This window comes from Balaenoptera musculus, chromosome 15 (assembly GCF_009873245.2).
Source record: "Balaenoptera musculus isolate JJ_BM4_2016_0621 chromosome 15, mBalMus1.pri.v3, whole genome shotgun sequence".
Classification (NCBI taxonomy): domain Eukaryota; kingdom Metazoa; phylum Chordata; class Mammalia; order Artiodactyla; family Balaenopteridae; genus Balaenoptera; species Balaenoptera musculus.
In genome coordinates, this window is record NC_045799.1 from 64,805,864 (window position 1) to 64,822,853 (window position 16,990).

General features: G+C 42.2%; 1 protein-coding gene across 3 annotated transcripts in view; it reads left to right on the forward strand.

The window, feature by feature from the left end:
- Positions 1-16,990, forward strand: part of VPS35L (VPS35 endosomal protein sorting factor like) — a 121,236-nt gene that overhangs the window by 81,151 nt on the left and 23,095 nt on the right. For 2 of the 3 annotated variants that reach the window (XM_036825577.1, XM_036825576.1), the window contains exons 26-27: positions 598-712; positions 16,325-16,464. In XM_036825577.1, the coding sequence (XP_036681472.1) occupies positions 598-712; positions 16,325-16,464 (255 nt within the window). Of the gene's footprint in view, positions 1-597; positions 713-12,151; positions 12,268-16,324; positions 16,465-16,990 lie in introns of all 3 variants that reach the window. The other variant, XR_005016440.1, reaches the window with a different exon arrangement.

Below are 16,990 nucleotides of genomic sequence, written 5' to 3' on the forward strand. Positions count from 1 at the left end.
CAATTTTGTGTGCCAGCTGAACTATCTCTGGCTTGTGCCTGTAACTGGAAGGCCTAGTACCTTTTTTCCCTCTTGATAAGTTCCCAACTTCGAAAGAAATTTGTTTCTTGAGTATGCTGCTCAAAATATTATCAAAGCGATACCTATCCATGCTTTAAAAAAAAATCATACTAAAAAGATTACAGTGAAAAATAAGCATCCCGGCCCTGCCCTTTCTCACCGTATACCTCTCTCCTCAGAGTCAACCACCTCAAACTCTTTTTAGCAACTTCTTCTTCAAATTACCTATGTATCTTTTAACTAATTGGTTTTAACAGCCGCTTCTTTAACTTATCAGTATTAGGTGTTATCTATTTACTTCCTGCGACGATGGATGAGGATTTATTTTTCATACACCATTACTCTCCTTGGTTGCCCCTCTCCCTCCTCCCAAAGAGGCAGATACAGCAGAAGCAAAGGGGAGAAATTGGGGTTCCTAATGGGGAGATTAATTATTTTAGCGTTTTTACTTGAAAATATATGGTGCATGAAAACAAGAGTATTAATCCATTGTGATGGCATTGCCATGTGACCTGCCGTTTCTCCCCTTTCTTCTAGGCCTGCGTCGCCTACTGCTTCATTACCATTCCCTCCCTGGTGGGAATCTTCAGCCGCCTCAACCTCTACCTGCATTCTGGTCAGGTGGCCTTGGCCAACCAGTGCCTCTCCCAAGGTGAGCCCATCACTCACTCTCTCCTCTCCTCTGCTCTCAGACACTTCCTGGCTCCTTAGGAAAGCGGACTCAGCAGTATGTGGATATGTGTGTGTGAGTGTGTAGAGAGAATCCTTTAAGGAGGAAAGAAAGAAAGAAGTGATCAACAAGTGATGAGTTTTAAATCTGTTTCTTTAGTAGGAAGCACCTCGGACACACACACATTTATAGAGTCAGACAGATTACAGAGCATGGGTAATTTCCTGTAAGGACCTTCCTAAATCTGGCTCAGGCAGGCCAGGTCAGGTGGCTCAGACATCCCTAGAGAGTTTTAGAAGTTAGTGCTTATTCACAGCAGATTCAAGTTTATTTGTTGTTTTCAATGTTCATTTGTTTAAAACCCCAGAGATAGAGGTGTAGAGTCTAATCAGTAGAGAATGAAGACTCTACAGCTTGCTATTAGGTATAAAAATTTCTGCCCAAGACCTGTTTCTGTACGAGGTACAGAGCTCTCCTGGAACCAGGATCATGCGAGTGGTTATTTAGGAGGCGATCCCAGTGAGTGTCAGTAGGGTGAGGGGGAGGGGAGACCGGGAAGGGAAGGACGTCAGCAAAGGGTGCATTGGTGGGTGGGTTAGCGCTGTGGGAAGCTGGGGTCCTTCCCACTGAGGCCTCGGTGTCACCAAAGTCTTCAAACATGATTGCTATACAGGAACCTTTTCAATCTCTGCTTGGTTTTGCTGTAGACTCCTGGGCGCTCTAGTAGCCTCCCAGCGCATTTGGGATTAAACCAGACGCCTTGGCTGAAGTCCCTATGTGGTCTGGTGCCTTCCGGCCTTCTGTCCTCATCTTACACCACGCTTTAGCCACACCGGCTTTTTTCTGTTCTTTGAACATACTAAGCTGTCTTCCAGTTCAGAGCCTTTGCACTTGCTGTTCCCTCTTTCTAGAATGATCTCACCCCCAGATATTTGCATTTTTTAAAATTACTAGGCCAGAGATGAGAATCAAGCCTCACCTCTTCCAGGGTCCTTTCCTGTCCACTCTAGCTAAAGTAGCTGCATCTCCCCAGTCACGCTCGTGCCATCCTCCTCTTGTCCTCATTGCATTTACCTTGTTCTGATGCTTTCCTACTGTGTGTGTTTGTTTACTTATTGTCTGGACACCCCCTTTCCCCACGAGGACTGCAAGTCCCACAAGAGCAGGTATGTCCTCATTATTTGTCAGTAAACATGGAACTTTCTCCTAGTGCCTGCTTTGCTAAGGATGATGGGTTTGCAGGAAACAAAACAAAAATTAACAGCCACTGCCAAAACCCCAGTGATGTGCAAAATGAAGATTAGATTAGCTTAATTAATTAGATTAAATTAATGTTAGGAAATTTTAAATCTTATAAACTGGTTCCCTCTTAAAAAGTTCAGGAGTAGTAGACCCATGTGGGATTCCCTGAGTTTGTTGTCACCTGTAACATTAAGAATGGGTTGTGAGCTGCAGATACCAGAGCTGTGAGCTGCACGTGGAGGCCCTGCAAGCCTAGATCTTTCTTCTCCCAACTTGCTTCATGCTATTTTTTGTTTTCAAAAAAGCAAAACAAATTCTTAAGCTAAATAAAGATTTGCTGCTCCCAAGAACTGTTGGAGGAGGGCTGGGAAAGACAGTTTCCCTGCTGGGATGCCCTCGGTCCACACCCAGAGATAAGTAGCATCAGAGCAGACTGGTACCCGGATGTGGGCAGTCAGCGCCCCCTGTGTTAGGGCTCTGGACTCCTCCTCTGCCTGCCCTGCACTTTAAGCTGCAGCAGGGCGGGCAGGAATGTGGAGCCCACTTCATGCTTAATAATTTATCTGATGATTTTGCTCAAGTCTCTAAGTGCTGTGGTGCTAAACCGTAAAAGGCTGTTGTTGTTTTTCTGAAGGCCACATGCAGCAGTTGCTGGCCAAAATAAATAATACATTCAATTACTGAGAATGGAAGGCTAAATATAAATTAAATGAAGCTTGTGGAAGTGGGCCACTTTGGTTTGTTTGCCTCCTTAAACGTCCCCCCTCTCAGCTGGTTATAAAACATCCCCTCTCCGCTATTCATCTTCTAGCCTCCCTTGATCCAGCCTCGGCTGTATCTTCTTTATCAGGCTGTGGCTTTGCCAGGGCTGGCTCAGCCCAACAAGTAAACTCCCACTGAACTCGCAGCCAGGCCACCGTGGAGTGCGGACGAAGGCTTATTATGGGGAGGCCCAGTTCTGGTCCTTCGGGCACGCTGGCTCAGCGTGTAGACTGGATCATGCGGGGATTCGGTCTAGGGTCACCCATTGCCCCAGATACTTAGGAGAAATGAAGGACTTGCAAATCAGTTGTTTGATCAAGTGCTTCTGACCTAGATGTGGCCCAGAGATGCCTCTTCACTGTCACTGGATAGCTCCTTGCCCTTGTTTGTCAGTGGTTCTTTCTGGAAGGTTACCACCAGGCCACAGCAAGAGCAGATTCCTTCCCCTTTATTTTTATCTTGGTTCCTTTATCTTTACAGTTTCTAACCTCAGAAAGGAAGATGTTTTACAACGGAAGTAATGTTAAAGGTGGGTCTTGAAAGAAGAGCATTTGTTTATCAGGGAAGGGCTATGGGGAAGGGGAGAAGGAATAGTTGGCCTTCCAGGTAGAGGAGATGGCCTGAGCAAAGGCATGGACGTGTGAGATTACATGATGTGTTAGGAATAAGGCCCTAATGAATGGTGAGTTTCACGTCCTCTGAATGCAGTGGTCCCAATCCTGATTCTGCTACTTGTGAGTTGGATGCCCTTGGACAAATTGGCCATATGGTGCCTCAGTTTTTCCATCTGTAAAGTGGAGATGATGGCAGTGGTTCCTGTCTGTGGTGGATTAAATGAGATAACATACTTGGAGCACTCGGCCCACTGGCGCACAGTAGCGACTCAGTAAATATTAACTTAGTATAACCGTCTCTCAAAAGATGAAAGTATGCCTTGGAGTTCAGGAGCTAACTGTAGACAGTGCAGCTCTGCAGTCTCAGAGTTCTGAAAGCCAGTTCTCATACTCAGAACCTTGGAAAATCTGCAGGAAAGCTGATCTTCAGTTCAAGATAAACCTGCTGAATTATCCTGAAAAAAACAGATCTTCAGTTCCTCCGAAGATGAAACAATAGTGAGAACAATTAAAGCAAAATAGTGGTAAAAAGAACGGTTTTTGTTCTTATCATTAATAATAGTGCTTTTCCCTCCTATAGAATTCTTTTCCCCTCCTTTTATTTGAAAAATTTTTCTTCTTCCAGTTTTATTGAGATATGACATACAGTGCTGTATAAGTTTAAAGTGTACAGCATAATGATTTGACTTACCTACAGCATGAACTGATGAGCACAGTTAAGTTTAGTGAATGTCCATCATCTCATATAGGTACAAAGTTAAAGAAATTTTAAGAAGTACCTTTTCCTTGTGATGAGAACTCTTAGGATTTACTCTCTTAACTTTCATATATAACATACAGCAGTGTTCATTATATTTATCATGTTGTACATTACATCCCTGGTACTTAGTTATCTTATAAGTGGAAGTTTATTCCTTTTTACTGCCTTCATCCAATTCCTCCTCCCCCTGTCCCTCACCTCTGGTAACCACAAATCTGACCTATTTTTCTAGGAGTTTGTTTGGTTTTTTTGAAGTATAATTGACCTGTAACACAATGTAGTGATTTGACATTTCTCTACATTTCAGAATGATCACCGTCATAAGTCTAGTTATGATATGACACCATATAAAGATATTACATCGTTATTGACTGTATTCCCTACACTGTGTATTTCATACCCGTGACTCATTTACTTTGCATCTGGGAGGTTGTACGTCTTAATCTCCCTCACCTATTTCTCTCCTTCCCCCTCCCTCTTCCTCTCTGGCAACCACCTGTTTCTCTTTTATGTTTGTTCATTTGTTTTGTTTTTTAGATTCTACCTATTTCCCCCCCTTTTTTAAAATTAAATTAAATTAAATTTTTGTATACAGCAGGTTCTTATTAGTCATCCATTTTATACACATCAGTGTATACATGTCAATCCCAGTCTCCCAATTCATCACACCACCACTACCCCCCACCGCTTTCCACCCTTGGTTCCCCCCCTTTAAAAATGTACTTTCTTGACTCCATCATGGTGGAACCATGATTGAAGGAGCTTGGATCCCCAATGTGTTGCTTTGAGGAAGCGTTGGTGAACTTTTTCTATAAAGGGCCAGATAGTAAATATTTTTGGTGTGTGTGGGCCATACTGCCTCTGTTGCAAAAACTCAATTCTGCTCATATAGCCACAGATAATATGTAAATGAATGGGTGTGGCTATGTTCCAATAAAACTTTATTTATAAAAACAGGGGCTGGCTGGATTTAGCCTGTGAGTTGTAGCTTGTTAACCCCTGGTTTAGAGAAAAGCTGCCCAGGATAGCTGCCCAAACTGCATGAGATCATGTCAGAAATGAGAAATAAACTTTTTTTGTATTAAAAAAAAAAAAAAAAAAAAAATGTACTTTCTTTTACTTATTTTTTGCATCTTCATCTTGGAGAGCTGTGCTCCCAAGCCATGTCTTAAGGAAAAACCCCAAACAAAAGTTAGGTCAGGTTCTCCTGTAAGACATATTATCCTCACACTATGCACTTTTCCTTCATTGTACTTATCACCATTGTTGTTTAACAAGTAAATGTGTACAGAATTGTCTGCTTCTCTCCCCTGAAGAGTGTCAGCTCCATGAGGTCTCATCTGTCTTAGTCACTGTGCTGTGCCTGTCTCCTGGCACATTGCCTGACGCATGGGTGCTCAGTAAATGTTTAAGGAATGAATGGTACCACATGATAATAGTGGTTGATAACTCTTTATAATATTGATGAATGTAAAATGGTACCAAACCTTTCATGGTAGGGACCTAACTCCTAAGCAACCTAAGTGTTCAGAAGAGTCTCATCAAAGTCCTCTTGGTAGGTTTTAAATAATTGATTTTCCTATTTATAGAAAAAAGGAAACAAGGTAGGTTCAAACATATGCCGAGGCTCATAGACACGTTACATGGAGCTGTTGTGCTGGTTTGATTTGTGAGGAACACGGGGGCGCCCGGAAGAAAGGCTAAAGCCTGCTATTATGAAGCCCACTGGCTGCTGTGAACTGTTACTGCTGATGGAGGAGGCCAGGGCAATAGAATGGAGGAGAAAAATAATTTTGTATTTCCTCCTTTTGGAGAGTAAGGAGTAGCTTGTGATGGAGAAAAATGGTCTCTATCCACTTACCAAGTCTTTGGGGTTTATGCTTAAGGTCATATTTACTTGTTCTGTTGACAAACCATCTTCTGAAGAATGTGATTGATGTGACTTTTCTCAAACCTCGAGGCCTCTCTGGTGATTATGGACAAAGTATTGGACTGGCCAAAAAGTTCCTTCGGTTTTTTAAGTAAAAATAAAGGACACATTTTTCATTTTTACCAAGAACTTTATTGAGCAATGTATTCACCGTTTTGTTTCACTACCTTCTGCCGTCATTCAGGCAACTTCATAATTCCATCTTCCCAAAACTTTTTATCTTTTTGAGCAAAGAACTCTTCCAGGTACCTTTTACAGTCTTCCAGGGAATTGAAATTTTTTCCATTAAGAGAATTTTGTAAAGACCGAAATAAATGGAAATCCAAAGGTGCAATGTCTGGTGAATACAGGTGATGAATTAGAACTTCCCAGCCAAGCTGTAACAGGTTTGCCTGGTCATCAAAGAAACACACAGTCTTAACGTTATCTTGCTGGAAGATTATGTGTTTTCTGTTGACTAATTCCAGATGCTTTTCGTCGTGTGCTGCTTTCAGTTGGTCTAACTGGGAGCAGTACTTGTTGGAATTAATCATTTGGTTTTCCAGAAGGAGCTCATAACAGAGGACTCCCGTCTAATCCCACCGTATAAACAACATCACCTTCTTTGGATGAAGACCGGCCTTTGGTGTGCTTGGTGGTGGTTCATTTCACTTGCCCCATGATGTCTTCCGTTCCACGTTATTGTACAGTATACACTTTTCATCGCCCACCACAATTTGTTTTAAAAACGGAATGTTTTTGTAACATTTAAGTAGAGAATCGCATGCGGAAATATGGTTAAGAAGGTTTTCTTCGCTTAACTTATGTGGAAGCCAAATATCAAAGCGATTCACATAACCAAGCTGGTGCAAATGACTTTCAGTGCTTGATTTGGATATTTTGAGTAGGTCGGCTATCTCCCGCGTAGTATAACGTTGATTGTTCTCAATTAATGTCTCGATTTGATCGCTGTCAACTTCAACTGGTCTACCTGACCGTGGAGCATCGTCCAGCGAGAAATCTCCAGTACGAAACTTTGCAAACCTCTTTTGACACGTTCGATCAGTCACAGCACCTTCTCCATACACTGCACAAATCTTTCTTTGCATTGCAGTTGTGTTTTTACCTTTCTTGAAATCATAAAGCATAATATGCCAAAAACGTTGCTTTTTTCCTTCCGTCTTCAATATTAAAATAGCTACATAAAAATTCACCAGTTTTGATAAGATTTTTTTAAAACGCAAGCTGATATGTCAGCTGTCACAATACAATCTAAAAAAATTGCTTCAAATGAAGTTAAAGACAAGTAAGCGCTCCTAGAGCCATCTTATGGAAAAAACCAAATGAACCTTTTGGCCAACCCAATAGGTTAATTTTGCTGTAACAGTTCACAGGTGGGCAGATGGCATGAAGCTTGTTGCCCACATTCATGTCTGAACACGCATGATCCGTCCACCTTAGGGGAGGTAAGGGCAGGGATGGGGAACCCACAGGAAAGGAGCAGGGGTGAGTCTCCCCCTTAAGTTCACTGAACTCCTTATGGTTGTAAACGCCTACGATTTGCTTCCTCCTGCCAGCAATTCTTGGCCACTTTTTACATGCAAGCCACTGTGCCGAGCATTGTGCTGAAACAGGAATGCACTTACAGGGACTTCCTGCTAGCAAGGGGGAGCGGATCTGTTTACAGTGATTCAAAGCAGCACATGATAAATGTCATGCAAGATGTTCATAAAATGTACCAGGGAATTTTAGGGAAGAGAGAAATGACCCTTGGCTTGGAAGAGGAAGTAAAAAAAATGCTTCTTAAAAGAGGTGGAATTGAAAAGCGTGGAAGGTAAAGGGGATCTATATATGCTGAAGTGAGGCAGAGGACATTCTAGCCTAAGCAACGGCAAGAGCAAAGGCCTAGAGGCTGGAAAAATGGTGCATCTGGAAGGAATGAGTGGGAGATCAAGTTAGGAAGGTAGTTTGGAGACTAATTGTTGAGAGAACTGAATTCCCGGCAAAGCAGTTTAGTTTAGGTTTATTCAGTACATATTATTTGCTGGGTGGCTGATCTTGTTACTGAGGAGGAAACTGAAGCTCAGAGGTGTGACATGACTTGCCCAGGAGCATCTAGCTAATAAGTGACTTCAAGTGCTCTCTCCACCACTGTGCTTCTCTATAGTTAGGTTAGTTCCTCTAAATGATAATCCAGTGTTTTATTTCTAACCCTCGGTGTGTGTGGTTGCTAGAGACCAGTTATTATAGATTGAACATTAGATAAACTTATTTAGGAGACAATCAGAATTAAGATAAGGAATGCCTAATCCTTTCTGCTTAGGGAAATCTAAGCTTAATATCCACAGAAGAACTTCACAACCTCCTGTGAGCTACTGCAGGGACGGCAGGAAGGTGTGTCATCCCTGCAGTATCCCAGAGATGTGAGTCAGGTGACACGTGGGCTGAGCATGCTTGGCTCAGAGAGAGGCCTTGCTGATCAGAGATAAAAGAGGGAGAGCGTACAGGCACCTCTTATGGTGCTGCTGAAACTGAGAAGTCATCTGTATGTCTGAGTGGACTTTCCACATTGTCGACATTCTGCATAAATCAGGTGGCAGAATCAAGGTTAGATTAATGCTTAATTGTTATCAATGACAGCTTAATGAATGAGGTATTTAATTGTCCCTAGGCATTCATATTTCTTTAAATCTTGCTCTATACACAAATCACCAAAATAGTGGTCCTTAAATCCTCAAACTTAATTCCTATAATAACAGGCTCTATTATAAAAACACAGTTTTAGTAATAAAGAGTATTGAGTCTCTATGAATAACTTGCTTATGGATAATAACTTGGCCATTTAGACTATGAGGCTTTACCCAAAGACACCCCTATCACTTGGTGACAGCACATCTTCATGGCAGACTGCCTTAGTCTCTTTGGGCTGCTGTAACAAAAATACCATAGACTGGGTGGCTTAATCAACAGACATTTGTTGCTCACAGTTCTAAAGGCTGGAAGTCCAAGATCAAGCTACTGGCGGATTCAGTGTCTGGTGAGGACTTCTAGTTCACAGACTGTCTTCTTGCTATGTCCTCCCATGGCAGAAGGGATAAGGAGCTCTCTGGGGTCCCTTTTATAAGGGCACTAATCTATTCAAGAGGGCTGTACCCTCATGACCTAATCACCTCCCAAAGGCCCCACCTCCTAATACCATCACATTGGGGTTTAGGATTTTAACCTATGAATTGGTGGGGGGTAAACATTTAGTCCACAACACAAAGTTTGAGAGAGTAGGCTATTCCCTGATGTTGCATTTTATACAGTAGTTTCCACTATATAGATATAGAATCCAAACCTAATGGAAAATGTTGAAAACTGGTGAAGATGTTTAGCAATGGGGTTGATAGAACTTGAGAGAGTGAATAGTACTTGTAGCCTGAACCCTGCTTTAATAAGGTATATTCAAGGGACGGGAGTCTTTCAACCACTCATGACATTTTGTTTTAAGAAATGTGATGTTTCCTTTCCTGGAGTTCCCTGGATTAGGACAGTTGTCCTTCTGAGTTGTCCAGGAGGGCATATGATGGCTGAAGGTCTGGGAATGGGGTGGAGTGGATTACTGTGAGGTCTTGTTTAGCCTGGGAGTTTATGACTCTGACAAGTAGTAAAGATTTCCATCAGCGCTGACCTAATGCGTTATTTAAAAAATAAAACGCTACCTCTGAAGGTGGTCTGGGTTATCACTTCTTGACCGTCTCTTATGATTCATGTACTGAATCGCCTTCTATATCAACAAATACCAAGGACACAGAAGGATGAACTTACTCTCAGAGATCACAGTTAAATCTGAGTTTTATCATGTATGGAGCGCATTTAAATCTTAATTTTTATTTTAATATTTCATGCGCATTTGAAAAAAATTCTAACAATACAGAAATGTAGATCTTAAAGAAAATAAAAAGCCTCCAAATAAAGTCACCAGTAATCCACCCTGTCTCCTCACCTCTAAAAAATATCCACTGTTCACAGTTAGTATATTTCTCTTGATTTTTTTCTTCTATATATGCGTTAAAAAATACGCTTTCATTCTCATATGCTGTCTGCCTCTTTCCTCTGCTCTTCTCTCCTACCCATCTGTCTATATTCTTACATAAATACGCACTCCACCCACCTCAGAAACGGGAATGTGTCTTCCCTAGTGTTTTCCAATTTGCTTTTTTTGCTTATCTTGGCCTCTCCACTTAATAGTTTGGCATTATCTTGCCTCCCTTTCTTTATGCATCTACCTAAATATATATATATATTTTTTTCTTGTAAAACTAAGATCATAATGTATGCAGTTGTATAACATTTTGTACTTAACATATCATAGATATCTGTATTATACATCAAAACATATCAACGTACCTTATTTTCTTTATTAGCTATATCATTTCTATGGTGTGGCAGTACAATTTCTTTAACTAGTCTCCTATGGTCGGGTTGTTTTCAGTTTTTCTCCAATCGAGCTGAGTTGATACAAAATACCTTCATCTAAGGAGAACCATTGGCCCAGTTGTTTACAGTAGCTAGGCAGCATAGGTAATCCAGATAATCCCAACATACCTAGTTTACTTAGTACCTTCAACTGAGCCCTTATTTTCAGCTTCTCCCAGGGTTTGCTAGTGACATATATCTTGGTGACCATTCTGTAGTTTTAGTGGCTTTGTGTTTTGGGTGTGTTTGATTTCTTCATGTCCTGAGGTTTCTAGAATATCATCCTCCTTTCATGTTCTGCAGACACTTTGAAACTGCCCAGATTGGGAAACAGGAAAACCTGAAATCTCAGACAGAAAATTATCTAAAGTTCTGTGATAATGGTCTAACAAGCCTCCCTGGCCCTTACTCACTGTATATGTGAAATGATGAGGTAGCCTGCCCTGGCTGAATTTCATTATTACTGACTACCTCTGTTTTTTTCTGGCTGAATGTCTCCAGATTAAACCTTTCAGAATGTGCCATTTGCTGTTGGAAAGTCATATTCTGCATTTAGCTGAAGGATTTAGAACAATTTTTCTCAAACCTGTTGAATCATAAAATTCACCGGAGAAGCTTGTTTAAAAAAAAAAAATGGATCAGTTGATTAAGATGGTAAATTTTATGTTACGTGCCTTTTACCTCTTAAAAAAAAATTGGAAGAAAAAAGGAAATGGACCAGATTCCACTTTGTAGCTATAAAAGAGAATGAAGATGTACTTTATATGCATGATAGATTAATCTCCAAGACATGTTGTTAAGTGGTGGGGGAGGAGTTGCAAAATGGTGTCTACCATATATTAACTCTGCAGAAAGAGAAGGAAAGAAAGGGAAAATGTATTTGTTTCTGTACACTTAGAAGCATACCCAAGCAGCAGGTAATCTTCTTTGCCTCTGGGAAGGGAAACTGGATGCCAGGGATCGGAGTGAGGAGTGTTACCTTTGGAATTTTAAATCATGTGACTCTGTTGCCTATTCAAAGATAAATAGTTTTTTAAAGTTAGATTTCCGAGTCTCTATCGTGGATAGTCTGGTTTAATACATTTAAGGTGGGGCCTGGGAACCCATATATATATTTTAAATAACAGCTTTATTGAGACATGATTCATGTATCATAAAATCCATCCTTTTAAAGTGTACAGCTCAGTGGTTTTTAGTGTATTCAGAGTTGTGTGATCATCGTCACTAATTACAGAATATTTCCACCTCCCCAAAAGAAAACCCCGAATCCATTAAGCAGTCACTCCCCGTTCCCCCTCCCACAAGCTTCCCACAGCCACCAATCTCCTTTTTGTTTTGATGGATTTGCCCATTCCAGTCATTTCATGTAAATGGAATCTTACAATGCAGATCTTTTATGACTGGCTCCACTCATTTAGCATAATGATTTCAAGGGTCATCCATATTGTCGCGTGTATGCACGCATATATGTCACATCCATGTAGAATTGGAGGAACTGCCGAATTATTTTGCGAGCGGCTTTACCATGTTCCATTCCCATCAGCAATGTTTGGGGGCCTGGGAACCTGTTTTCACAAGGATCTTGATGATTCTTATGCTCAAGCAATTTTGGAAAACACCGTCTCCAAGAGTAGCCCAGCCCCTCTTACTGTGGCTGTTTGTCTCCCACCCAGCGCCCAGAAGCACTGAAGGACGTGTTGATCACTGTGCGGAGAACCGCAGCAGGACGCCTCTCTGCAGAGCAGTCAGCACCCCAAGAAAAAGGATCTTAAACAGAACGAACTCTGGGGTGAGGTCAGCCAGGCTTGAGTGGGGTTTTTTGTTTGTTTTAATTTTTTTTTAAGATGGAATATTGCAAAGAAATCTAGCCGTTCCTTGAAACCTCAGAAGAGGAGGAATGCATAGCATGGGGAAGCCAGTGCATAGATTGATACATGCTTTTTCCTTCCCCCAGTGGAACAAGGATAATAGTCTTTATGAATTGGAATCTGATTTCTCCTTTTTCTAGAAGTCTTTTTTTAAAAAAAACAGTGTAACCCATTTTATCTGTAATTGTCTTCTGTGACTTTTAATAGCCACAAGTAAAGTGTTAGGTGCTGTAGGGTATATAGAAATAGAAATATAATGTACACGTGAAACATATAATGTTATAAACCAACTTCAATTTTTAAAAAATGTTATATGATATTGGCATGATTATTCTGAACTCTAAACTATGAGGAAAAACTGTTTTCATACACAGTAGGATTTGAGTTCTAATTACTAAGACAAAATTGAAAAGTCTCCCAGACAAGATTTTATATATGGGGCAAGTCTTCTGAGGATAGAAATAAAAATCTGCTTTGGAACATTTCCTGCCTCAACCCTTAAATAACTGTTTCTTTTAGCTCCCTCCTTTGGAATGGGAACGGAGCAGGGTGGCTGGAGGAGCAGGGCACCCGGCACAAAGTGGGTCCCTCTTTAATGAGCCATAATAATAGGCACTTTTCTCAGGACCACTTGGTAACAAACACATAAATAGAATAAATAAATGGTCTTCCAAGTTGTTCTGAGCAGAATTTTAATTTCCGCCGAGAGAGGCTCTTCACTTTGTTTGATAATGGACTTAATGTCTTCACCGGAACGCAGTGCCTATAGAGCCAGGAGGAAGACACCAGACCTGGGGAGTCCAGGCCTGCCTGTGCTCTAGGGGGTGAGGTCAAGGGTAGGCTCAGCTCAGTTTCTTATTTTTGTATTGTGATTAAGTTTACAAAACATAAAATTTACCATTGTAACCATTTCTGAGTGTACAGTTCAGTGGCTTTAAGTACATTCACAATGCTGTGCAACCGTCACCACCATCCATTTCCAGAACTTTTTCATCATCCCAAAGAGAATGAAACTCTGTACCCATTAAATAATACCTCTGTTCCCGCCTTCCCATTCTACTTTATCTCTCTGAATTTGACCACTCTGACTACCTCATACCAGTGGAGTTAGACAGTGTTTGTCCTTTTGTCTGACCTATTTCATTTAGCATAACGTTTTCAAGGTTCGTTCATATTTATAGCACGTGTCAGAATTTCCTTCCTTTTTAAGGCTGAGTAATACTCCTTTGTATGTACGTACCGTGTTTTGCTTATCTGTTCTTTGATGGACACTTGGGTTGTTTCCACCTTTTGGCTCTTGTGAATAATGCTTCTGTGAGCATTCGTGTACAAGTATCTGTTTGAGTCCCTGCTTTCATTTCTTTGCGGTATACACCTAGAAGTGGAATTGCTGGCAGATGGTAATTCTGTGTTTAACTTGAGGAACAACCAAGCTATTTTCCACAGCAACTGCACCAGTTTAGATTCCCACCAGCAGTACACAGAGATTCCAGTTTCTTTACATCTTTGCCAGTACTTGTTATTTACTTTTTTTTTCATAGTGGCCATTCTCATGGGTGTGAGATGATATCTCATGGTGGTTTTTCCTTTTTAATAAATTTATTTATTTTATTTATTTATTTTTGGCTGCGTTGAGTCTTCGTTGCTGCACGCAGGCTTTCTCTAGTTGCGGTGAGCGAGGGGGGCTACTCTTTGTTGCGGTGCGCGGGCTTCTCATTGCGGTGGCTTCTCTTGTTGCGGAGCACGGGCTCTAGGTGTGTGGGCTTCAGTACTTGTGGCACGAGAGCTCAGTAGTTGTGGCGCATGGGTTTAGTTTCTCCGCGGCCTGTGGGATCTTCCCAGACCGGGGCTGGAACCTGTGTCCCCTGCATTGGCAGGCGGATTCTTAACCACTGCGCCACCAGGGAAGACCCTCTCATGGTGGTTTTGATTTGCATTTCTCTCATGATGAATGATGTTGAGCATCTTTTCATATGCTTGATGTCCATTTGTGTATTTTCTTTGGAGAAATGTCTATTCAGGGTAACCTTTAGTCAGGCTACTTGTTTTTTTCATTGTTGTAGCATTTCTTTGTGTATTCTGGATATAAACCCCTAATCATATCTGTCATTTGTAGACTTGTGTTTCTTTTAAACAACACAAATCTGATTGTGTTGCTCAGTGCTGGTGATGGCCTTTGAACTCTGCTCAGCTCAGTCTTTTACCATCCCTGGGCTACTCTCACCTGGCCACTCAGCTTTTGAGCTTTGTTCATCATCTGGGCGTGGAAATAATTTTACCTTCCCCATAGGAGTGCATGAGGACTGAGACTGTTAATTACCTTAAGACAGGGCCTAGGAGTTCCTCTGGTTTCCATGAATAGTGCCATTTACTACTGTCTGTAGGCCAAGACAGAAGGCCCTGCAGCTTCTTACTCTTTCTGGGAGGTTTATTTACCAGGGCCCCTGTATCAAGACAAGGTCAGCTGCTTCATGTCCCCCTTAGAGCAGAACATACGACAGGCTCCCAGCAGATAGGTACTAATTCGTGTGATCACGTTGGGCTCATCACCACACTTATGTTGTCAACTCTTGCCCCCTCTGTTTTCCCATGCGTGCCCACAGTGCCCGGGAGAGTGCCGGTTCACAGTTGGCGCTTAATAACTTTGCTTAGGTGAATGTGGTACGGGTGTGAGTTCGGGGTCCTGGGAGGAAAGCTCCTGGAGCAGAGGTAACTTTATGTAGTAAACCCTGATATCAGTGTCTCTCCATACGGTGGTTTTTTCTTTTGAAGAAGGAAGAGAAGGCACTACCCCACTCTCCAGCTTCAGTCGCAGACTCTTCTCGTTAAGGGCCAGCCTCTGTTTTGGGCTGTGGGCGTTTGTTGTTGCATCTGCTCCTCTGCTGTGCTGGAGGGGCTTCTGGTTTTAACTCAGGGCGCTGCAGACCAGAGCACTGTTCTGAGTGCATCACTGCAAGCCGTTGCGGAGTGGAAGTGTATTTGAACCATGTAAACGTTTGATCTTGTCGGGTAGTTTAAAATTTCGTTTGTCAGGTCAGTGTTCTGTCTGTTTTGACCCTGAGGCTCTTTCTCATGGTTAGTACTTTGGCAGTTCTAGAAAGAACTCTCCTCCTCCCTCTCCATCTACGCTCCCACCAACACACTAGTTCCTCCCCCCACCGGCTGTGTCCTCCTGTTTCTCCCTCTCTCTCACCTTCTCCTTCCTCTCCATCCCTTCTCTCTCTCTCCTCCCCTTCCTTCCTCCCTCTCACCCTTGGAGGTCTTCTTGTTTTATAGTCTATTTCATATTTCTTAAAGTGTCTTCATTTTCCAAATGATTCTCTGGAACTGTCACCTAATCAGAAGTTTTTAAAGCCGTGTGTGTGTGTGGGGGGGGGGATGTGTGTGTGTGTGTGTGTGTGTATGCACACGCACATTCCTTCAGGCATTTCCATTGTTGTTTCTTTAACAAATACAGTGTGCGTTAGAGTAGATTCAGACCAACCAGCGCTTAAGCCTGGGCTCCGCCACCACGGCTGGACCCTCCCGCAAACACAGGCCCTGTGGTAGGACCGGGCACTTCTTGTTCCACACCTCGTTTCCCACCTGTGAAGTGGGCTGCGGACAGCACTTTCCTCCTGTGGTGAACCGGAGGGTTCACTGAACCAGTTCAGGTGAAGCCTTCAGTACAGGCAACTGTGACTTCTATGCCCTCTGTAACAGTTTGCCACGTGCTTTTTTCACATATTATCTGAAGTCAGTTTGAGGTTCTCTGAGCCAAATCGCTCAAAGGAAGCGGGGGAAGAGGAGAGCTGGGAGGCGGCAGCAGCCTCTCAAGAGAACGTTCCAACGAGTCGATCACGGTGCAGAAACCCTCTTCCAGGACCCGCCAGCTGTCTTGAGCCCTCAGTGTGGCCTGACTTCCGGGCCGTGTGAAGAAGAAAGCAGACCCTGAATTTTTCAGCATTCTCATACATGGACTTTTCTTCTGTCTTGCAGCTGATGCCTTTTTCAAAGCCGCTATAAGCCTCGTTCCAGAAGTTCCAAAGATGATTACTATTGATGGAAAGATGCGACCCTCAGAATCATTCCTCCTGGAATTCCTCTGCAATTTCTTTTCTACTTTATTAATAGTTCCGGTACGTTTCCCCAGAAGACCTGTAGGTGATGTCTTTCTTTGACCTGTTTTACATACATTCTTAGTCCTCAAAGTGCAGGGATGTTCTGTCTATACGTGTATTGGTTTTCTAGTCAGATGTTTGAATTTTTCAATGTGTTTTCTATTCATTCTGTGTCCAGGGTATATAGTCTAGGCTCTCTATATGGCCGAGCGGGTATCACTTAGTGGTGAGGGCTCAGGCCTCCGGACCAAGACACCTAGGGTAGAATCCCAGCTCCCCTTCCTTCCAGCTCTGTAGTTTCAGGTGATTGTGTAACATTACCAGGATGCAGTTTACTCATTTACAAAATGGAAATAATAAGAGTATCTACATCTCTAGGTTGTTGTGAGGATTAGGTGAGCAAATGTACGTATGTGGTTAGAACAGTGCCTTAGCACATAGTAAACACTTAAAAAGGTAATGGTGTTGTTATTTTGATGGCAAGTGCCAGAAACCGCAACAAGATAGTAAAAGTCAAAGGGGATATTGTTGGAAGATGCTGGGG